The sequence below is a fragment of the Acinonyx jubatus genome, chromosome B1, assembly GCF_027475565.1.
Source record: "Acinonyx jubatus isolate Ajub_Pintada_27869175 chromosome B1, VMU_Ajub_asm_v1.0, whole genome shotgun sequence".
NCBI lineage: Eukaryota > Metazoa > Chordata > Mammalia > Carnivora > Felidae > Acinonyx > Acinonyx jubatus.
In genome coordinates this window covers 117,740,383-117,764,533 of record NC_069382.1, presented here as the reverse complement: position 1 = coordinate 117,764,533, position 24,151 = coordinate 117,740,383, and the positions used below count along the sequence as shown (strand labels likewise).

At 35.7% G+C, this 24,151-nt stretch overlaps 1 protein-coding gene across 1 annotated transcript in view; it reads left to right on the top strand.

Annotated features, from left to right (window-relative positions):
- BANK1 (B cell scaffold protein with ankyrin repeats 1) overlaps positions 1–24,151 on the top strand; it is a 309,171-nt gene that overhangs the window by 65,507 nt on the left and 219,513 nt on the right. Inside the window, exons 3-4 of the mRNA XM_053217099.1 lie at positions 14,499–14,653; positions 22,943–23,081. Of these exons, the coding sequence (XP_053073074.1) occupies positions 14,499–14,653; positions 22,943–23,081 (294 nt within the window). The remainder of the gene's footprint in view (positions 1–14,498; positions 14,654–22,942; positions 23,082–24,151) is intronic.

Here is a 24,151-nt window from a genome sequence, read left to right as displayed (position 1 = left end):
AGAAAGTGGTTTCTTGAGATGGTACCTACTCTTGATGAATATGGCTGTGAAGGTTGTTGAAATGACAACAAAGAATTTAGACTATCACCTAAACTTAAGTGATGAAGCAGCAGCAGGGTTTAAGAGGATTAAATCCAATTTGGAAAAAGTTTTGTTATGGGTAAAATGCTATCAAACAGCATCACATGCTAGTGAGAAAGCATTTGTGAAAGGAAGAACAAATCGACATGGTAAACTACATTGTTGTGTTATTTTAAGAAATTGCCACAAGGGCACCTGGGTGGCTCAGTCGGTTGAGCATCCAACTCTTGATTTCAACTCAAGTCATGATTCCAGGGTCATGGGATTGGGCCCCATGTTGGGCTCCGCACGGAGCATGAGATTTACTGCTTGAGATTTACTCTCCCTTCCTTTGTACCTCTCTTCCACTCATGTGTGCACTCTCTCTCTCTCTAAAATAAAAAAAAAAGAGAAAGAAATTGCCACAGTCATACCAGCCTTCAGCAACCCCACCCCTGATCAGTCAGCAGCCATCAACATCAAGGCAAGACCCTCTACCAGCAAAAGATTATGACTCATTGAAAGCACATATAATGGTCAATATTTTTTAGCAATAAAGTATTTTTTTAAATTAAGGTATGTACTTTTTTAAAGACGTAATGCTATCACACTATTACAGACTACTGTATAGTATAAATATAAGTTTTATATGCACTAGTAAACCAAAAATTATTTGACTTGCCTTTTTGCAATATTCGCTTTGCAGTGGTCTGGAACTGAACCCACAGTATCTCCAAGGTATGCCCATATAAAGCATTATTATTATACCTAATAGAATAAATACATACAAGATTGTCCCATTTTACTTTTTTAAAAATACGCATTTGCGTTCTTCAAACGAAGGCTAAAAGAATATGTATCAAAAAGGTAGCTGGAGTTGAATCTCTAGGAAATGAAAGTATAGGTGATTTCATATTTTTCTTTTTGTGTATTCTAAATTACATATAATGAATATTTATTACTTTTGTAAAACATACATAAATTTGATTATGAAAAATAAGATTGCTGCTGTCCTCTTATCCAATAAAAATGATTAATAATTTTTTGATGTTCATTTTTATCTGGTGACTAGCAAATTAATATTTATGGGTTGTTGAAAGTATATTATAAAGAATGAAAAAGAAAATTTTCATAGTGACTTTTATTCCCACCTCTCAGAAATAATCAGTTAAGATAATAGTGATTTTTCTTGTCATGTTATATATATGTACAAATAGTATATTTGTACAAATGCAAATAGTATATTTGTACATAAATATACACTTACATATATGTATGCATATCTATATATGTGCATGTGTGTATACATATACATACACTTTTTTTATTCAGGTAACATAACAAAAATTGTCTCGTGCTATTGCAACTTCATATAGAGCACTGATCTGACTATATATTCTATGAATCTCTATTCAAATTGTCTATGCGTTTTTCTTTTTTATTGTAAGAAAAGGATAACAAACTGGCAAATTGCTGAATATGTCACGTTTGATCGTGAATTACCATATCCTAGGTATTTCAATGGGATATTTCATAAGACAAAAAAAAACCCAACCATCTCTCTACTCATGAATTATATGTCCCACATATAATTTAACACTTGAAGTTAGAATGATCAGTTCATACACAAAATTTTCTTGTAGCCTAGATTTTGAAAACGTAGCAATCAAATAGATTAAATTATATATTAAATGTATTAAATATTAAATAAATATTATTTAAATTTATTTAAATTATATATTAAAATTATTAAATTATTAAAATATATATTATAAATTATATGTTATTTAGATTATGTATTAAATGTATTAAATATTAAATTATATATTAAATGTATTAAATATTATGTATATATTTATGTATTAAATATGTATTAAATATTAAATACAATAACATTGCAAAAACTTTACAATGTTATTCCGTAAAGATAATGAATGAAAATCTGATGGTCAGTTTTGTTTGCAGTCGTATTCAACATATCTTGACTTTATTTCATTCTGGACAACCTACTTAAAGGGATTATCTTAATACATGTTGAGGCTCTTCAGAGAGGATATAATTAGAGTTTGTTTCATTATCTGGCCTTTCAGTTCCTTTATCTCAGTGCTTCATATATCCAGTTGTAGGAGACAATGTTGATAATATAACTAAAAACTAAAACTGCCTTAACAACTCTCAGAAAACATAAATAATGAAAATGTGTAGGAAAAGAGGCAAGCTTAGTGCTTTCTATGCTATGGTGATTTTCTCTAGCTTTGTTCAGCTCCTGTTTTTAGAGTTTTACTGACTGAAGCACAGAGGTACCTTTTTAAAATTTTTTTTTAAATTTATTTTTTGATGTTTATTTATTTTTGAGAGAGAGAGAGACAGAGAAAGAGTGTGAGCAGGGGAGGGGCAGAGAGAGAGAGGGAGACACAGAATCTGAAGCAGGAACCAGGCTGTGAGCTGTCAGCACAGAATCTGATATGGGTCTCAAACTTATAGACCACGAGATCATGACCTGAGCCAAAGTCAGATGCTTAACCGACTGAGCCACCCAAGTGCCCCAAAATATTTCTTTTTTTTTTTTAATTTTTTTTGTAATGTTTATTGATTTTTTGAGAGAGTGTGCAAGCAGGGGAGAGGCAGGGAGAGAGAGAGAGGCACAGAATCCAAAGCAGGCTCCAGGCTCCGAGCCGTCAGCACAGAGCCCAATGTGGGGCTCGAACTCACGGACCGTGAGATCATGACCTGAGCCGAAGTCAGATGCTTAACTGACTGAGCCACCCAGGCGCCCAAATATTTCTTATTTAGTGTCCATTATAATGTACAACATACAACAAAGATTGTTTAAGAATGCTACTGACTAGACTAATATGTTGGTGAAAATTACATCTCTTTGTACAGTACATTTGTTTTTTTAATTTCTTGGAGAAATATGTGTTTACTTACCTGAATGGTGGAGAGTACTGTAGTCTTGGGTATGATAATTAAAACTCCAGAGAAGCATGCTAGATTCTATATTGTCTTAAGCATACTTAATAAAATCAGCAGCATTGTGATCATAGAATCATTTACCAAGATTATAAATCTGACAAAAACAATGATGTTCACTTGTTGAAATTTCAGGGAAATGATGCAGTCCTTTCTAATAATAGTTGGATTATAAATTGAGAAAGATTGATTTAGAATATTTTGAAAATATAAAACATTGGTTTTATTCATTTTGATACAAGAAATCAGAAAAAAGAGAAGTAAACTAATATTGACTGTCTATTTTAGGCCTGGCACATCATACATATTACTAAATGTATTGAAAATAGTCCAACAAGAAAGGCACTATTTACCCTGTTAAATAATTGAGGACATTGAAGCTCATAGTACATATTACTTTTCCCAAGGTTACATGGAAGGACAAGAGGGTTTTATTTGCAGTAGGTATATTTCTCCTAGATTAGTTTCTGTTGTTTCCAAATCATTTGTGATGAAAAGTGAATCTTTGGTTTGTCTATGAATGATTGTTAGATTTGAAGAGTCTTTGGGCATTTAGGAATAACTTTTTTTAATTTTTTTCAAATCAGTGTAACAAAAGCAATTCAAACATGATAGAAATAAAAGATTTCACTTTTTGGGGAGCCTGGGTGGCCCAGTCACTTGGGCGTCCGAGTTCGGCTCAGGTCGTGATCTCCCCATTCGCGAGTTTGAGCCCCGCCTCAGGCTCTGTGCTGACAGCTCAGAGCCTGGAACCTGCTTCAGATTCTGTGTCTCCCTCTTTCTCTGCCCCTCCCCTGCTCATGCTCTGTCTCTCTCTGTCTCAAAAATAAATAAAACATTAAAAAAAATTTTTTTAAAAGATTCCACTTTTTTTTTCAATCCTTAGTTTTGTTGATTATTCAAAAACCTGTCCTCATGCCACATGAGGGTTTAATCAATTGACAGATACATAGAAACAAAATTTTAAAAGTCTATGCTAAAGATTTTTCTTTGAAAAAAAGATATTATTAAAGGGTGTCTGTTTTGAAAGCACATGAGAAGTTTTAAAAATTACGTATATACCAGTTTTTGTGACTTAATTCATAAAGGAAAGTTTATTTTCTAGTGCTTTACTATTTTATGATGTTTTACTATTTACTAAGTCTGCAATGCAATTTTACTAGTTGTTAAAAAAATACAAAGTTATCTTGCCTTAAGCTATCTGTTATTATTTTTGCCTAATATTAAATTCATTTTGAAAGAGAAGAGTCATTCTTCTAGACAATATCTTATGGAATTGCTTAGATCACTTTAACATAGAGGTGATTTGAGAAAATCTGTATAGTGTAGTATAGTATTTCACATACTAATTGCAGAGCAGTGTTTTTCTATCCATTTTTATGTCATGACCCATAAAGAAAATAATCTTTTCTATTATTTCATTTACATGTGCAGAGGAGGGGTAGAGGACCATGTGCTCAGTATGTAATCTTGATCAGTTCATTTTATTCATCAATTATTCTTGATAATTTAAATAATTCAATTATTTGAGGAATGTTTATATAGTTCGGTCTATAAAACAAATACATTTTCATTATAGAAAAATACATATTATGTATGAGATATTTTTAGTTATTATTATTAATATATATAATAAAATTACCAATAACCCCTCCAGTCATAAATAACTACTCTTGATATTTGTGGAATATGTATATATATATATGTAATATATACATATATATTATATTTGTATATGTATATATTACATATGTAATATACATATATTTGTATGTATATATGTATATACATATATATATATGCCAGTGTATTCTTATGCATTCAGGAATATATTTTGAATCTGTACCACATAGTTCTGTATATGTATCGTTTCTTTAAAAGACTATTTTTTTAGAGCAGTTTTATGTTCACATCAAAATTGAGAGGGAGATACAGAGATGATATACTGCCTGCACCCCACCCCTGAAACATGCATAGCTACCTTCATTATCAACATCACTCACCAGAATGGTACAGCTTTTACCATTTAAGGATGGACCTACATTGACACATCATAATTACCTGAAGTCCATAGTTTACTTTAGGATATACTCTTGGTGTTGTATGATCTATGTGTTTGGACAAATGTATAATGACAAGTACCTATCATTATGATAGCATACAAAGTATTTTCACTGTCCCAAAAATCTTCTGTGCTCTCCCTATTCATCTCCCCACCCTACCCAAGATTCCTGGCAGCCACTTATCTTTTTACTGCCTCTATAGTTTTGCCTTTTCCAGAATGTCATATAGGTAGTATAATACAGTATGTAATCTTTTCAGGCTGACTTCATTCACTGAGTAATATGCATTTAAGTTTCTTCTATGTCCTTTCATTGTTTGATACCTCATTTCATTTTAGCTCTAAATAATATTTCATTGTTTGGATGTACCACAGTTTATCCATTCACCTACTTAAGGACATCTTGGTTGCTCCCAAGTTTTGGCAATTCATATAAATTCATATTATATATATATATATATATATATATATATATATATATATATATTCATATAAAGCTGTGCTATATAAATCCATGTTCAGGTTTTTGTGTAAATGATTTGGGTAAATGCCAAACAGCATGATTGATGAATTACATGGTAAGACTATGTTTAATTTTGCCAGAAACCACCAAACTGTTTTCAAAAATGTCTGTACCATTTTGCATTCTCATCAGGAATGTATGAGAGTTCATGTTGCTCCAAATCCTCACTAATATTTGATATTTTTAGTGTTCAGATTTTGGCTGTTCTATTAGATATGTAGTGCTCATTGTATTTTTTTTTAATTTCTCATTTACCTGATTACATATGATGCAGAGCATCTTTTCACATGCCCATTTGCTACCCGTATATCTTCTTTGGTGAGGTATTTGTTAAGTTTTTTGGCTTATTTTCTAATGTGTTTGGTCATTTTCTTATTGTTGAGTTTAAGAGTTTTTTTGTATATTTTGCAGAATAGTCCTTTATTATATATGTCTTTTGCAAATATTTTCTCCCAGTGTATGGCTTATCTTATAATTCTCTAGATATTATTGTCTTTTGTAGTTTTTTTTCCATTTTAATGAAGTCTTGCTTATTAATTACTTATTTCATAGATCATGTCTTTGGTGTTATATCTAAACAGGCACCACCATACTCGAGTTTTATAGCTTTGCATCATAAATTTTGGTCTATAATCCATTCTGAGTTAGTGTTTGTGAAGGGTGTAATGTTTATATGTAGATGCATTTTTTTTTGCATGTAGATTTCCAGTTGTTCCAGCACCACTTTTTGAATAGACTGCCTTTGCTCCATTGTATTGCCTTTGCTCCTTAGTCAAAGATCCAAACACCATTTTTATGTAGCTCTATTTCTCAGCTCAGCTCTCTATTCTGAACAGCTCTCTATTCTGTTCTAATCTTCTGTTTGTATGTTCTTTTGCCAAGACAACACTATCTTTTCTTTTTTTTTTTTAATTTTTTAATGTTTATTTACTTTTGAGAGAGAGACACAGAACGCGAATTGAGGAGGGGCAGAGAGAGAGCGGGAGACACAGAATCCGAAGCAGGCTCCAGGCTCGGGCTGTCAGCATGGAGCCTGACCCAGGGCTCGAACTCATGAATCACAAGATCATGACCTGAACCGAAGTTGGACACCCAACCAACTGAACCACCCAGGCACCCCAAGACCACACTATCTTGATTGTTGTAAATGTTGAGGTTGCATAGTGTCAGTCTTCCAACTTTGCTCTCCTTCCATATTGAGTTGGCTATTCTGGGTCTCTTGCCTCTCCATATAAACTTTACAATCAATCTGTCCATATCTATAAAATAACTTGCTGAGATTCTGATTGGAATTGCATTGAATCTATAGATTAAGTTGAGAAAAACTGACATCTTGACACTACTGAGTCTTCCTATCCATGAACATAGACTATCTCTCCATTTTTTAGTTCTTATTTGATTTTGTTCATCAGAGTTTTGTAGTTTTCATCATATAGCACTTGTACATATTTTGTTAAATGTATACTTAAGTATTTAATTTTGAGGGGTGCTACTGCAAATGGTATTGATTTTTTTTTCAAATTTCATTTGTTACTTTATAGAAAAGCAATTACTTTTTTGCATATGAACTATATATCTTGCAACCTTGTATAATCGGTTAGTAGTTTCAGGAATTTGTCAGTGCTTTTGGATTTACAATGTAGACAATCGTATTTCTCCCAACAAAGACAGTTAATGTCTTCCTTCTAAATCTGTGTTTTGTTTCCTTTTCTTGCCTTAATTGCATTAGCAACAACTTCCAGTAAAATGATGAAGAGTAATAGTGAGAGGGACATTCTTGCCTTCTAAATAATCTTAATGGGAAAGCTTGGAGTTTCTCACATTAAACATGATGTTAGCTGTAGGGTTCCTGTAGATAATCCTTATCAAATTGGAAAAGTTTCCCTCTATTCCTGGTTTACTGAGAGTTTTTATTAATGCTTGGTATTAGATTTTGTCAAATACTTTTTCTGCATCTATTGATTTGATCGTGTGATTGTTTTTACTGTTTAGTCTATTGATGTGATGGTTGTTAATTGATTTTTGCATGTTTCACAACTTTGAATAACTGGGATAAATTTCACTTGGTCATGGTGTATAATTCTCTTCATTCTTCATTGGATTCAACTTGCTAATATTTTGTTGAGGATGTTTGTGTCTATGTTCATGAGAGATTGGTCTATGGTTTCTTGTAATATCTTTTCTATAATGTCTTTCAATATTCTTTCTTTCTTGTAATATTTTGGTATTAGGGTAAATCTGGCCTCGTAGAATGAGTTAGGACATAGTACCTCTGCTTTTAACCTCTGAAAGCAGTTGTAGAGAATTGGTATATTTTTTTCCTTAAATGTTTTGTAGAATTCACTAGTTAACATATCAGGGCCTGGTGGTTTTTTGCTTTGGAAGGTTATTTATTAATTATTGATTCAATTTATTTAATACAAAGAAGCTGTAGACCTATTCCTATTATCTATGTCTTTTTGTGTGAGATTAGGGAGATTATGTCTTTCCAGGAATTAGTCCATTTCATCTATGTTACCAAATTTGTGGACATAGAGTTATTTTAGTATTCTTTTATTATTCTTATAATGTCCATGGGATTTACAGTGCTGTCCCCTCCCCTTATTTTATTTCTCATGTTAGTAATTTGTGTCTTCTCTCTATCTCTTTTTCTCTCTTTAGTAAGTGTGGCTAGCAGCTTATCAATTTTACCGGTTTTTGCAAAGAACCAACTTTTAGTTTCTTAATTTTTTCCTATCGATTTCCTGTTTTCAGTTTCATTGATTTCTACTCTAATTCTGCTCTAATTGGTTCTTTTTATCTGCTTACTTAGTATTCAATTTCATCTTCATTTTTTTAGTTTCTAAAGACAGAAACTTGGATTTGGTCTTAGAACTTTCTTCTCTTCTAATACATGCACTCAATACTGTAAATTTCCCTCTAAGTACTGTTTCCACTGCATTTCACACATTTTGATAAGTTGTACTTTCATTTTCATTCTGATTAAAAATATTTTTGTAATTTCTTTTTTCAAATTTATTCTTTGACCTCTATGTTATTTAGAAGTATGTTTAATCTCCATATATTTGGGGATTTTCCAGTTATCTTTCAGTTATTTATTTATAGTTTAATCCTTTGTAGACTGAGAGCAGACATTGTATGCTTTTTTGTTGTTGTTAAAATGTGTTTTGTGGCCCAAAGTGTGGTCTATCTTGGTTCATGTTCCATGTGAGTGTGAGAAAAATATGTATTCCTTTGTTGTTGAATGAATTAATCTATAGATATTAATTATATGCAGTTTGTTGGTGATATTATTGAGTTCAGTTATACCCTTACTGATTTTCTGCCCGCTGGATCTGTTTCTGAGACAGATGTATTGAATTTTCTAACCATGAGAGTGGATTCATTTGCAGTTCTGTTAGTTTTTGCCTCACACAGCTTGATGCTCTGTTGTTAGGCATGGGCACATTAAGAATTGTTAAGTATTCTTAGAGAATTGACCCCTTTATCATTACATAATGTCTTTTTTATCCCTGATAACTTTCCTTACTTTTATGTCTGCTCTGTCTGAAATTAATATAGCTACTCCTCTTTTCCTTTGATTAGTATTAGCATGGTATATTTTTCTCTATCCATTTACTATTAAGCATTATATATCTTTATATTTAAAGTGGATTTCTAGTATACAAAATATAGTTATGTCTCATTTTCTGATCTGCTCTGCAATCTCTGTCTTTTATTGGTGCATGTAGATCATTGACATTCAAAGTGATTACTGATATAGTTGGATTGATGCCATATTCGTTACTGGTATTTTTTTTTTTTTGGCCCTTGTTCTTTGTTCCTATTTTTGTCTTCCACTCTTCATCTATCTTTTGTGATTTTAATTAAACATATTATTTGATTCCATTTCCTCTGTCTTTTTAGTATATCAGTTATTCTTTTTTGTCACTTTTTTAAGTGGTTTTCCTAGAGTTTGCAATATACATTTACAACTAATTGAAGTCCACTTTCAAATTACACTATACCACTTCACAGATAGTATAATAACCTTATAGTAAGAAAATAATCCTAATTCCTCCCTTCCATCCTTTTTATCACTGCTGTCATTCATTTCATTTATCTGTAATATATATATACCTTAAGTTATACACACACACACACACACACACACACACACACACACAAGCATACATACTCAAATACACTGTTGTTATTATTATTTTGGACAAATTGTTATTTGTTAGATCAATCACCATTAAGAAAAATAAATGTTTTTTATTTTACCTTCAGTTATTTCTTCTTTGATTCTTTTCTTTATGCAGATCAGAGATTCTGACCTATATTATTTCCTTCTTTCTAAAAATCTTTTATCTTCTCTTGAAGGTGGCAGCAGTTACTAGCAATGGATTATCCTAATGTTTGGCTATCCCAGAGAGTTTTTATTTCTTTTTCACTTTTAAAGGATAATTTCATAGGGTGCAGAATTTTGTTTTTGTGGTTTATTTCTTTTACACTTTAAAGATTTCACTCTACTCTCTTCTTGCTTACGTAGTTTCTAAGGAGAAGTCAAATATTCTTGTTTTTGTTTTTCTACATGTAAGTTTTTTTTCCTCTAGATCATTTAGGATTTTTTCTTTATCTTTGATTTTCTGCAGTTTAAAATTTTTTTAATGTTTATTTTTACACACACACGTGAGAAAGAGAGAGAGAGAGAGAGAGCAGGGTAGGGGCAGAGAGAGAGGGAGACCCAGAATTTGAATATATTCTCCAGGCTCTGAGCTGTCAGCACAGAGCCCGACATCAGAACTGTGAGATCATGACCTGAGCCAATTTCAAACGCTTAACCCACTGAGCCACCCAGGTGCCCTATTTTCTGCAGTTTGAAGGCAGTATCCTTAGGTGTATTTTTATTTGATATCTAACATTAGTTTGGAGAAATTCTCAGTAATTATTCTTTGAAATATTTCTTCTGTTCCTTTTTTTTCTTCTACTTCTAGTATTCCCATTACATGTATGTTACACCTTTGTAGTTGTCTCACAGTCTTTGGATATTCTTTTCAGTTTTTGGTTTTTTTTTTAAGGTTTTTTTGTTTGTTTGCTTTGATGTATTCTCTAGCTCAGAGATTCTTTCCTCAATCATGTCCAGTCTACCAATAAACCCATTAAAGGCATTCTTCATTTCTGCTACAGTATTTTCAATCTCTAGCATTTCTTTTTGATTCTTTTGTAGGAGTTCCATTACTCTGTTTACATTACCCATCTGTTTTGCATACCATCTACTTCATACATTAGAGCCCTTAGCATATTAAATCAGAGCTGTTTTAAATTCCCTGTCCGATAATTCCCACATCCTTGCCATGTCTGGTTTTGATGCTTACTCTGTCTAATCAAATTTGGTTTTTGGCCTTTTGATATGCCTTGTCATTTTTCTCAAAGATATGATGTACTAGGTAAAAGGAACTGCTATAAATAGGCTTTTGGTAATGTGGTTCTGAGATGTGGGGGAGGGGAAGCTTTCTAGAGTCCTATGCTTAGTTAGGTTTTAGTCATTTAGTGAACCTATAGCTCTGAACCATGAACTTCATGAGACTGCCTTAGTTTCCGCCCCTTTTATGTGGGACAACATGGCTACAGAGGGCTGCTGTTGGGTATTTCTCATCCCCAGGTCACTTAGACTCTGAGAATACCCCAGTAGATTAGGCTGTCATTAACCAGTCTGCCCTGAGGACAAACCTTTCTTAGAAGAACAGAGTGCTATGGAGTATTTCAAAATGATTTCTTTTCCCCTCCCCCTGCCAGCAGCAGGAGGGGAATTTTCTCTAATATTTTCTGTGGGAATCTAGTCAAGCTCCTGGAGGTAAATCTCAAAATAATGTGGAGGCCCTCCTTCAGCTGGATTCGTTTGCAGTTTTTAACTCTCAGACTTGTCCACACTGAGCATCAATTACAGTTGTGGTTTTCCTACTCCGGCACTGGTTCCTGGGTGGTTTGCAGTCCTAAGTCTACTCTGTAAGTTGAGACTCCCTGTACTTCCCTGACTGTCTCTCCAATTTGGGGGACAGCAGTTTGTTCCAAGTCCACCCCTTTCTTAAGCATCAAAGAAGACTGGTGATTTTTCAGTCAGTTCAGCTTTTTGTTAGGAGGAGTGTTGATTTCCAAAGCTCCTTACATGTGGAACCTGAAACCAGAAGTCCTATACTTCTTATTTTACTAAAATAAGAACCTACTAACTTAGGTTCTTAAGTTGAAACTTTTTCAGTTATATTACGGACCTGTTTCTTATCAGTAAATACTCTCTGATAGAATTTTTATTGGCGACAGTATCTTTTTCACAGTGCAGATTTTTATCTAGTCCCTTATTGCTTAAACTGCTTCCAATTTTCTGCAGTATAAACAGTGATTCTGTGAAGGTTCATGGAGATAAATCTTTTTGTATAGTCATGATTATGTCCTCAGGGTAAATAAAATAGCTCTTCTTAACCTAATACCACAGAGGAATTAGCAGAAAACATCTAGATGCTGCTGTGCTAGAATAATTTACACCCCCTTCTTCTAAAGTGTGCTAAATAAAATGGTTTCCTTGCTCTTTCATCAATTCACAAAATGATCGAGCCAGTTCAAAACAACCTTTCACTCTTCTGGGATGTGAGTGTGTGAGTGTGTGTGTGTGTGTGTGCACGCGCGTGTGTGAGAGAGAGAGACAGAGAGAGACACAGACAGAGACAGAAAGAAAATGAAACCGTTTATGAAATTGTAAAGAAATAAAGGCTATTTTTATAGCCTTAGTACTAAGAAAAATCTGGAAATCCCAGATTTTTTTTGGTTTTATTCTGCAACTTTCATTAAGACAGAACAACACCAGAAAAACCACTCTCTTTCTTAGATGTGGCATGCGGATGTTCCTCTCTAGAGGGCATGTCTTTTTGTTATTCTGTTTCACTGATAGAATTACCTATGTGAAACTGGCAACTTCACTTTTTTTGGTAAAATAACCAAATTCTAGCTACTTCCATCTATACTGCCTTTGACTCTTCTTCCTTTTTATCCTGTCAGTGTCCTTTAGCCACAAACCACTAGGAACACACCTGCACTTGAACTATTTGGACTTTTTGTTAGTTGCAATGAAGAGAAGGCACACCATGGAGAACCATGGGCCATCTCAATATGGCTATTAGAAAAGACTTACTGTAGGATTTAGGCTTGTTGTTAAGTGATTTGAGGGAGGTTTCAAGAAAGCAGGGGTTTGCTGTAGTTTGCTTGCTGTCAAAAAGCAATTGTAATGTTATGATTTGGTATATTAGTGATCTTTATCCAAAATAAGGTGACCAACTGTCCCAGTATGCTTGAGACTGAAGGGGTTCTTAGGATACAACATGTCAGTGCCCAAACCAGGAAAATTCCCAGGAAAACTGAGAGGAGTAGGTTACCCTAACTAGAGGGCAAGAGAAAAAGAGACGAAGGCTGAAATTGGTAAAGAAGTGATAGCTAGTGACAGGAGCTAGGATTTGGGATGTTTGGTCATTCTTTGTGATTTAGGCAGTGCTCATGTTTTCGCTTGGATTCATACTTGACTACAAAGTGTTCTCACCCCCGACTTGACCCACTGTGGAGGCAGAGTGGCCATGTCAAATGTTGATGTTCTGTGAAATTGTTGATTTCACTAGGACACTGGGCCAGCTCCAAGCCAACACCAAGGTTTTTACACAGTCTTGGGGAGGTTTCTAGCTATCAGGGGCTAGTTTCTTTTTTTCCCCAATTATCTTCTTTGTGGACTTAGGAATACTTTTGGGGTTGACTTAAGAGCTTACAGATGCAATCTAGTTGTTAGAGACTCGGTTTCAGCCACATTGGTCTGTACTCTAATGAGAGGCGTTTGGGCTTTGAAATATTGAGTAATAAAAAAATTATCCTTCACTCTTAACACAACGTGTTTTTCTTCAATAGAAAAACATGTTTTAATGACTAAGACCAAATGCTAAATTACTAAATGTTAAAACAAAAAAATCAAATATCCTTTCCCCTTAAGATTGAAACTCACATTAACATATTTCACTGTTCTAGTAATGCTGCCATAAAGAAAGCCAGTTTTTTGGTATAGAACACACTTTTCACAGAACATATCAACATTTGGATGAATACTGATATTTCACTCTTAAACCAGTGTTGTGCAGAAATACTAGTTTATAAAGTGACATTTCCCAATTTTGCTTTTTTGTTTTTAAAATTAGAAATCTTTTTCACTCTTAGGTGGATCCTGAGAAGCTTAACAGAAACCCATGGGGGAGGGGAAGAAAAAAAAAGAGGTTAGAGTGGGAGAGAGCCAAAGCATAAGAGACTCTAAAAAACTGAGAACGAACTGAGGGTTGATGGGGGGTGGGAGGGAGGGGAGGGTGGGTGATGTGTATTGAGGAGGGCACCTTTTGGGATGAGCACTGGGTGTTGTATGGAAACCAATTTGACAATAAATTTCATATATTAAAAACAAATTAGAAATCTTTTTGAAGTACAAATAATTGTTCTCATTTAAAATAAAATAAATTTCCTTACTTACAGTCATTGAAAAGAGATAGTTCCATCTTTTTCAGGTGTGTTAATTTAATGTTAAGAAAAAATATTACATGGTGGTTGGATTTTTTTTTCGGGGGGAACTTTAAACTAGTAGGTGAACATATATAGTTGGTTTAGATTAGTCACTAAGGTTATAATAATACTAGTTAAATTGTGAAGTGTTATTTTAATTATTAACATTGGTTCAGTTATTTTCAACTCAGTTCTGTTGTCCCATATATTAATCCAATTGATTGTTTAACAATTAGTCTTTAAAACAATGGAGGGAATAATATGACCTTAACCATATTATAATTGTGATGTAGTTCACATTCATGTACTTTTCTCCAGGTTCTGATGACTACCTTGAGGTCAATATTCCAAAAGACCTAAAAGTGGAACATTCTGGGGAAATAAGTAAGAGACAGGAAATTGAAGAATTATCAAAAGCTTCAAGAGATACCATACCACAGGCAATGGTGCTTCCTGCTGAAATTCCATGTGAGGTCAGTAAGAAACTTTGTTATTTAAGTGGCTCTCTTGTTTTCATAACAGAATGTGGGCTCTAAGATAGTTGGGTACTTTGTTCATGGCTGTGTCCTAAGAATCCAAAACACTCTCTGGCCATTAATAGGTATTTGGTAAATATTTGTTGAATAGTTAAATATTAGAGAATATATGAAAGCTTCATTTTATCAAATGTTATTTGGCACATTGCAAAAAGATATATAATTGCTATATATATAAAGCTACTTAAGAATTTTTTATTTCATTTTAACCAGATCAAGGATTTTATTCCTATAAGTAAAAACATATTCTTGAATAGAATTTGAAAACACTTATTTTCTAATATCACCAGTTTTTCAATTATTAAACATATACTAAAGGCCTGCGTTATTAAGTGGAAATATCATAAGAGTTGGAAGAGTTGGTCCTTTCAGGAACAGAAGTATAATGGAGCAAGGAATGTAGTGTGGACTTCTGAGAAGGTGACTATATGAATACATGTCTTCCTGCTAAGTCTTCATTGAAATGGACTACTAAAATAAGCACACTGGTAGAGCTTGGCCTGAATCTGTATCTCCACAATCTCCAGACAGTGACCCTCAGTGTCTGTGTTGTCCTTCAGTGGGACAAGCCAAAGACACTCCTGAGCCTTAGGAGTTGCATGAAGGGATCCTTCTGGTAGAAGCCAGTAGATGTATGCCACTCAAGGACAGGGGTTGCGATTGTCTGTCTGCTGAGTGTCTTTAGGAAGAGAACCCCCAATCTTGCTGGTATTAGCAGTCTTGGGGGAAGCCGAATTTTCTGTGCAGTTGGGCAAAGTCTAATCCCTTCACCCCTAGACCCGTTACTTAAGCAGAAGAATCATTGCTTTAAGCGATTATGCTGTTCATTCCAGAGAAACAACAACTTCTTTGACACTACCTTAGACACTCCAGGAACTGAATCGTTCAAGTTTGAGGGAACCAACACATGTAGTCAGGCAAAGAAAAATTACAACTCGCTTAAAGGACTCAGGAACTTGAGGGAGGACAGGCTGAACAATCAGAACCTGTGGCTCCGAGTGAGTCAGAAACAGTGGAAGAGACAGAAATAAATATAAAAAATTGTAATAAACAGAAATGAGAATTATTCTCAAGGAGGTAAAATCAACACAAAAAAGAAAAAAAAAACCCTCTGGAACTAAACATTGCTCACTGAGAATTATGCAGTGTGTGTTAATAGCTGCTTTGAAAAATACATACAACAGTAAATTTGTTTTAATTTTTTTAATGTTTGTTTATTTTTGAGAGAGAGAAAGACAGAGTGTGAGGGGAGGAGGAGCAGAGAGAGGGAGACACAGAATCTGAAACAGGCTTCAGGCTCTGAGCTGTCAGCACAGGGCCTGATGCAGGGTTCCAACTCCCAAACCGCGAGATCATGATCTGAGTTGAGGTCGGACACTTAACTGACACCCAGATGCCCCAAGTAAATTTTGAATAATATGAAACCGTCCCCATTATTAAATTTGCAGAGAAATTGAAATCTAAAAATTAAACCCCACTGCCCTCCAGGCTGCAGTAGCTCAGGTAGATGGTTGGGTAGAATCAGGGTACTTTCAAAAGCAGGATCATGGGCTGTCTTTTATTGACATGGATACAATTCTTTCAGACTTTCTGAAGTTAAATTATTTCAAAGCTCACTTAGGTACCCCACATTTTAAGGAATCTTAAGAATTGAAAGGTCATACGAGATTACTTTAGCACCAGCCCCACACACTAAAGAATTCAAAATAAACTAATTCCCAGACAAAAAACAGTTGTCCCAGCCAAAATCCTATGCTCTCGGAACCTAGATCTTAGTACAATCTGAGTCCATGTAACAATGGCCAAGTACCAAAGGAAAGATCATTTGTATCCAAATGAGTGAAAATCATGTTTCAGATTTGCCAGGGTAACTTTCAGTCAATGCTGGTTGTCTGAAAGCACAACCTGTGAACTTACTCATTTCTGAGACATCTTCCAGTCGGTGGGTGAGTGGAGACAACTGAATATATGGCCTCCTCCCAGTAAGTGATACTTGAGATTTTGCCACCATCTTACAAAAGTTAGGGGGTGCCTGCGTGGCTCACTCGATTGAGCATCTGACTTCGGTTGGCTCAGGTCATGATTTCCCAGATCGTGAGTTCGAGCCCCATATTGGGCCCACTGCTGTCAACGCACAACCTGCTTTGGATCCTCTGCCATGCTCTCTCTCTGCCCTTCCCCACTTGTACGCTCTCTCCCTCTCAGAAATAAAATAAACATTACAAAAGCTAGAAATTTACAGTGCTAAATTGCCAGTCACCAGGTCTTTTTGCAAACATGCCTCTTTCACACCCAGCACCTTTGAAATCTACAAAGTGCCCTTCTAGTTTTGTGTTTCCAGTATGCCAGTGCTGAGTTGAGTAATTCCATGTAGTGGCATAATCTTCATTCTCTTTGACTAAGCGGGGGGTGGGGGTAGGGGGTAAGGTCCCTCCTGCTGCTGCTTCTTGCTGTAAAATTAACTGGGTCTGTGGACTTGCCTCGTAGAGGTTCCCTCCCTGTTCCCTCACCTGTGCTGGAGAATCAGCTTTAGTAGATTGTTCAACTGAGGCAGCAGGTAATGCTGCTGCTACTTTTGACCCCAGGAGCATGGGAGTGTTGATCCCTCTGCCTAGTCGTCATTCCAAGCATTGTTCCTTTCTATGGATTTTAGATTTCCTAAGCCTTGAAAATCTTGTGCCACTCTAAAAACAGCAGAAAATACATTTTCTTCAACATTGTTTTTCATGTGGTAGTGAAGATAGGCCTCCAGTGTTCTGTTTATGTAAGTTATTCCCTGTCTCTTTGAGAAATACCTTGGTAGGTCTTAAAGGTGCAAATCTACTTAATTTGGCTTCTTCTTTTACCTTTTCTAGGATTAGCATTCTGTGCTATATTTTAGTATTTTTATTTATTTATTTATTTATTTATTTATTTATTTATTTTGTTATGAGCCAATGCATTTGTTTTTCTAGCATATTCCTCTTGATTTTATCTTGTGGAGTAATTGATCGTGAGAGATACGATGTCCAAGTTCTAAGCCTGTCAGACACATTCATTGTATAAAAGAGGCTTATCCAACTTTATGTCCCCAATGAGAAATCCACCTGGGAGGCATTCTTCCATTGGGATAACATATAAACTAGAACTGGACCTGGCCTATTATTTGTTAGCTTCTCCGCCCTATGCTGTGTATTACTACAAAGTCCAAATTTCATTAATTCCCCAGACAAACTCCCTCAGAGCGGTGGTTCTCATCTGGGAATGATTTTGCTCCCCTTGCCCCCAGAAGGGATTTGACAAAGCCTGCAGACAGTTTTGGTTGTCATCCTGGGGGATTGCTACTGGCATCTAGGGGTGGTCCCCACAACAATGACTTCTCTGGTCCCAAACCATCAATAGTACCAACGTTAAATCCTGTCTCCAAGGACAGGAGATACATTTATGGCCCTTACAGTAATAAACTTCCTTCACATCACCTAATAATGGCATCAAGAATTAGTGCTCCCCTTCAGAGGCTTTTCTGCAATCCGCTCAGTTGTTCTGTAATCACTCGTTAGAGCTGCACAATCTGTAAGCAGTGACTCTTGTCCCTCTTTTTATGGATTTTACCTGAAGCCTTAAGAGGGAGCCTGTAAATGTTTTCCTCGGTGGGCCCTCTTGGAAAGTACTGTCACTTACCCTCTGATGCCTCCTGTCTCTTCAGTTACCTCCGCAAGCCTCAGTCATAGGTCCAGCAATGGCTTCGTTATTTCCCCTTCACGAGCACTATCCTAAAAAGCGGTTCGGAATGAGCTTATCTTCTTTATCTTGTTTTATCTGAATAGACAGGCCTTCCATCTGTTTTCCTTTCCTTTTGGTAGAATTTGTCTACTGCAATCTCAGCTTTTCTCCCCCCAGAATCTCTTCCTTCCTTGAGTATAATTAACTGATATTTCTTAATTTTTATGTTACTCTCCCAGTGCTCCTTTTCTGATGATAAGACTAAAATTGTTTTAAAACCAATCCAGTCACTTGTTGATCTCAGGAGCAAATATAATTCTTCAAGTTACAGTATAACATTGAAAGGCCTGTTAAGTGGCTTTAAATCAACATTTGGATCTATATTAATTTCATTGAAGTGTCTTTGTATCCAAATCCTAGAACGTGGCACATTCCCTCAAAAAGACCTTCATTTTATTTGACCTGTTCCTTGACATACCTCTGTAGCTACCACTGTAATGTGAGTCTCCAAACCCACAGTGCAGACCTGATTATGTAGCCAATAAATCTAGAGAAATCCTTAGACTATATGGAAAGGTGTGATTCTGAGGGGCCCATGGGAAAGTCACAAGGATCTCAGAGATGACCTCCTATGCATTCATTCCTTGGCCCAAGATAGGGTTTAAAATAATATACAGAAGCTAATGGCACTTCCCACTTAATTTCTCATACCAAATCACACACTAGTTCTTGGTAATCAACCTTAAAGTCTGATCCTGTGACTTCACTGAAAAGTACAGGAAAAGTTGCAAAAGACTATTGTGTGTATCAATGCCGAAAGGTTTATGTTGTAAGGTGCCACCCTTTTTGGTTGTAAGGTTTTACAGTGACCGAAAGAGGTCTTTACCTTTAACCAAGTGGCTCTCAAACTAAGCTGCGGACGGCGGTTACTGGGGGAGGTTTAAAAAAAAAAATCGTGCCTAAATCCTACCCCCAGAGATTTGGATATAAATGGTCTGGTTTATGGCCTGGACACTGACAGTTTTAAAAGCTGCCCAGGTGATGCTGAAGGTGAGAATTAACAGCCAAATTTGGAACCATTGCCATAACCTAATCCTTGCTGTGCTGTCATGGGTCAGGTAGAGGTCAGCTACAGGAGCCTGCACAGTCCTGGCTTAATAAAACACATGCAACTATGCTCATTAAACTGGTGCCTATGAAAGTAGTCGTGAATATATGAAAAGAACCACTGGTCTGTGTAAAAAAGTCATGGTAAGCTGATATGATGATCCACTAGGGTAAAAATCCTTTGTGGCCTGTGCGTGATATATCATATAAGCCTAAAGACACCAACCCTAGGAGACCCAGAAACTTCACCCTTTATGTGTTCTATTATAGACCAAGTTTTAGCCCCTTTGTTTAGGTCTCAAGGTTTTGTGACCAATGCCACAAAACTTTAGGCTTTGGAAGGGATCATTATCATAATTCTCTCTGTCCCTGAATGTTCAGCGCCAAACAGGGGATAAACAGATGAGTCAGAAAGATTGAAAGCAAAACAGCAGCTTTATAACTGATAAAGCCAAATTTACGATCCTTTGAGTATTTTCTCCGTTGAATTAAGTGTGCCCACATAATTAGATTTTTAGTTAAGATGTTCATAATAGTTAAGGACAAGGCTGGACAATGCAGGCCTTCCCTCCTAGAGCAGGCCACTTTCTCCGTGGACAGGCAGCAAACAGCTGAAACTGGGAGTCCTGAGGGATGTAAGGAATGGAGCTGGGTGTGTTCAATTTTAAAATGTCACATTTTAACAGACTTATTCCATCTTCATTTTAAAAATATGTACAGATTGTCTCTTATGTACATAATTTTTGCAAGATGCCACGATGATATGAAAAAATAAAAATACTTTCAGGATATTGAAACCCTAGCCGGGAAGCCAACACACAGACAGGAAGAACTAATGAAGAGCAGGGGGCGTGACTTCGAGAAGGTCGAATGAGGAGTGTGAATGTGAAACGCTCCATGATTCCCTTAGAAGTTGCTGTGGGCTGCAGTTGTAGGGAGGGTTTATGGAGCTTGTGAAACCCCGAGTCAGGCCTTGTGGGAGAGGAGAGGGGAAGTGGGGATATGGAGGGAGAGTAGGAACGAAATGGCACGCCAGCATTTGGTACAAACAGGCCTGATGCAAAATGAAAGTGTAGGGGCCCTTGTTCAAATTAGTAAGCGCTTTAAGGCAGTGACAGCAGAACATTAAAGCAAGTGCAGGGCCTTCTAAGTGCACGGCCAATGCAACAGTCCAGGTCATACACCTGTGAAGCTGGCCTTGGGTACAAATGAGGATGTGAGTCCCTCATTTGGGGTGGTCAGTATGCTTGTCTTTCCTTTAGAACTTTTCTCTAGAAAAGGTTGAAAGATGGAGTCCTGCCCTCTATTAAGGAGGGAATCTGATGCATTAAGAAGCAGCCTGTGTGAGCACTCATGAATGAGAATGGGTGTGAGCACTCATTAGAATGAGAATGAGAATAATACACTGGGAGAAGATGCTGAGGCATACTAACTTTGGAAGGGGAGAGGCCAAAGTTGAATAAGCCACAGTGGAAACTCGAAAGGGAGCTCTGAAGAACTTTGATGCAGAGGATCTTGGGGATCAGGGCCAAAATAAATAGGAAGTCATGAAAGGTTTGGTGTGGGTGTGAGCAACAGAGGAACTAAAAAACTGAGCTAGACAGGAGGCCCCGTGAAGAGGAGGTGGTAGATGAGATGAACAGGAGGAGTTCACATTCCTGACCTCAGGGGTCACATGAGGCAGTGCTTCGGTGTGGCATAGGGAAGAATACAGGGAGGCATTCTTGACATGCGGGATGTGTGAGGCCAAGAATGTGTGTCCTGTGGAATAGTGGCATCTTTTCTCCATTTGCAATGTAATCGATGAGGAGAAATTTAGTTTAAAATATCCTGCAGCCAAATATTGGGGAGCACCCGACTCCGGTGAAAAAAATGGCCGCAGTGGAAGTATGTAGGCTGAACCAATTCTGTGGCATCAACATTTTTTTAAGTTTGTTTATTTATTTTGAGGGGGGGAGGGGCAGAGAGACAGAGACAGAGAGAGAGAGAAAAAGAGAGAGAGAGAGAGAGAGAGAGAGAGAGAGAGAGAGAGAAAATCCCAAGCTCCACACTGTCAACATAGAGCCCGATATGGGGCTCGAACTCTGAAACCATAAGATCCTGAAGTGAGCGAAATGAAGGGTAGGACGCTTCACTAGCTGAGCCACCCAGGCACCCCACATTAATATATTTGTAGAAAGTCTTTGGTACAGAGCGTTAAAGTTGTAAGTTTTATCAGCAGGTGATTTATGCATACACAGATAACTTTTAAATAAGAGAACTTTGAAGTTAATGACTTTTGGGTAAACACAATTTTATAAGAGTATATAAAGGAGGTTTCTGTTTATTTTGCGAGGGACTGAAATTTAGTTTGACTTTGAGGAAAGCATTTGGAAGGTGATACCTGAGATAAACATAAAAATGATATTTTGTTTTAGTTATTCTGAAGGGTCAAAGAGCACAGTGTAAAGGAGAGTACAGATTGTGATTTAGATAGTTCTGATTAATCTTCAGAATGTAACTCTCTGTATTAGCTACCCTGTTCTTAAAAGAAAACTAATAGCCTTCCATTTTGGTTTCAGTGTGTATATGTGTGTATGTATGTTTTGGTTAGGATTAAAGGAAATATCTTTATATTAAAAGTGCTTAACATAATTCCCAGCATAAAATAGATATTCAGCAAATATTTATTCCTTCTTTTTCTCTGTATTAATGTCAATCTTTTTATCCCTAATTATTTTTTCTGGCTTTTTCCCCAGAACGGTTTTCAGTAACTCCTTTTGACTTACATCCATAGATTTAGCTTTCGATGTTAATAAAATCTTGATACTTTTAGATTTATAACCTTCAGTCATTTCAGTAACCTTCTTAGATACTCATCACACATAAAGAGTAACCAGAGAATCTCTATTAGGTAAGATTTAAAACTATTGGATATTTAAAACATTGGACATTAAAACTCATATTTAAAATGTTAAGAGATTTTACAGCTATACCTATTCAGTCCTGTCATTTATTGGTGAATATACTAAGTTCTGGAAAGGCAAAGGAAAAGGATTCAGGGGGGAAAAAAAGCTTTGGTTAGCAAATGACGGCTCCCTGGAGGTCTGTAGGTGATGCTCCTTACTCTGAGATAGGGATCCTCTTGGACAGGGAAGAGTCAAGGCCAAAAGGAAGCAACTGTGTCCTCACTTTTTTCAGTTGCAAAAGATGGGGTTGGGGAAAAAGTTGAGAATTCAATAGACACCAAGTTGATAAAATTAAAATGTGGCGAGAATCACATTTACATATTTTATTTCTGACTATGTTTGAAAAGATAGGACATGATAGAAGACATAATTATCCTGTGCAGACTTTGTTGTTATTAAATATAGTGGGTTCTTTGGTTAATGTAAACTTTTTCAAGGTCCTCATTGGGTTACATGTTTTGTCTTATAGAATCCTGGTGAAATATTTATTATTTTGAGAGATGAAGTCATTGGTGATACTGTGGAGGTTGAATTTACATCAAATAGCAAATGTGTTAGAACACAGCCAACCCGTTGGAATAAGACAGTCTGGTGTATGGAAGCTTTAGGTAAGAAATTTTTTTATGCATTAATAAATATAGAACATCATCCTGAGTTTCTTTCAATAAATTAATGATAAATGGTTTCACTTCCTTACAGAAACTAATATTGTTCTGCAGGTGTTTCCTGTGTTTAGCTTTCACATACCCGAGGTTGTTATTATTAATCTGGATTCCCAAAAGTATGAAAGTGTAAATTATGAGAAATTAGCTTGTGTACCATGTGGTGAAATGACCGTCAGCAATATCACATATTTTTAAATATGTCAGCAGAGAGCACTTTAATATACATCAGCCATTAAATATGGAACTAAAATTGTTTGCTTTATTATAATAGGATTAATGAACCCTTGGACTGTCGTTCATGAACTTTTTACTTTTTTTTTTTTTGCCATTCTTTTTCACTATTTATCATCATGGTTCCATTTCTATATACAATCCTCCATCTTTTCCTTATTAATTTATGAGGTTTACCATTTTATTATCCACCTTTGCTTGCAGCATGATAAATTGTATCAGATTTAAAATTCCAGATGGAATAGCCACACCTGCCACAATATTGTACTTAAATCAAAGTTTAATAGATTAATTTCTGAATGTTTTGATACAAATGTAGGACTACTTTGTTTTTGAATTTATGATATCTTTTTACAGTCAGAGAATAAAATTACCTTATAAAACTTCATAACTATGAACTTTGTAAAATATTTTAAAGTATAAAAGTATATACAATCTTATTATGAATCTGGAAATGTAGTAAAAATATTTAAAATTAAATACTGTGTCAAATACATCCTGAACTTTTTTTTTTTCCTTTTGGAATGTAGCTATTATGAAGCCCATTTATAGACCACTTACAAACCTTTTCTATTGTGCTATGCAAAGCATGTGTCCCCTCTATGGATTTCCTTGCACAGCCTAGGTGAGAGTTGAATTATATAAAGGAAGGACTATACACCAAGCATTTATAAACGTTTCAGACACTGGTTCCTGTGATGGATGAAGGTATGCAGAAGTGAGATGAGAAAGAACTTTGTCTCTTTCTCTTCCAAAGCCCCCTACTTCCTTATGCCACATTT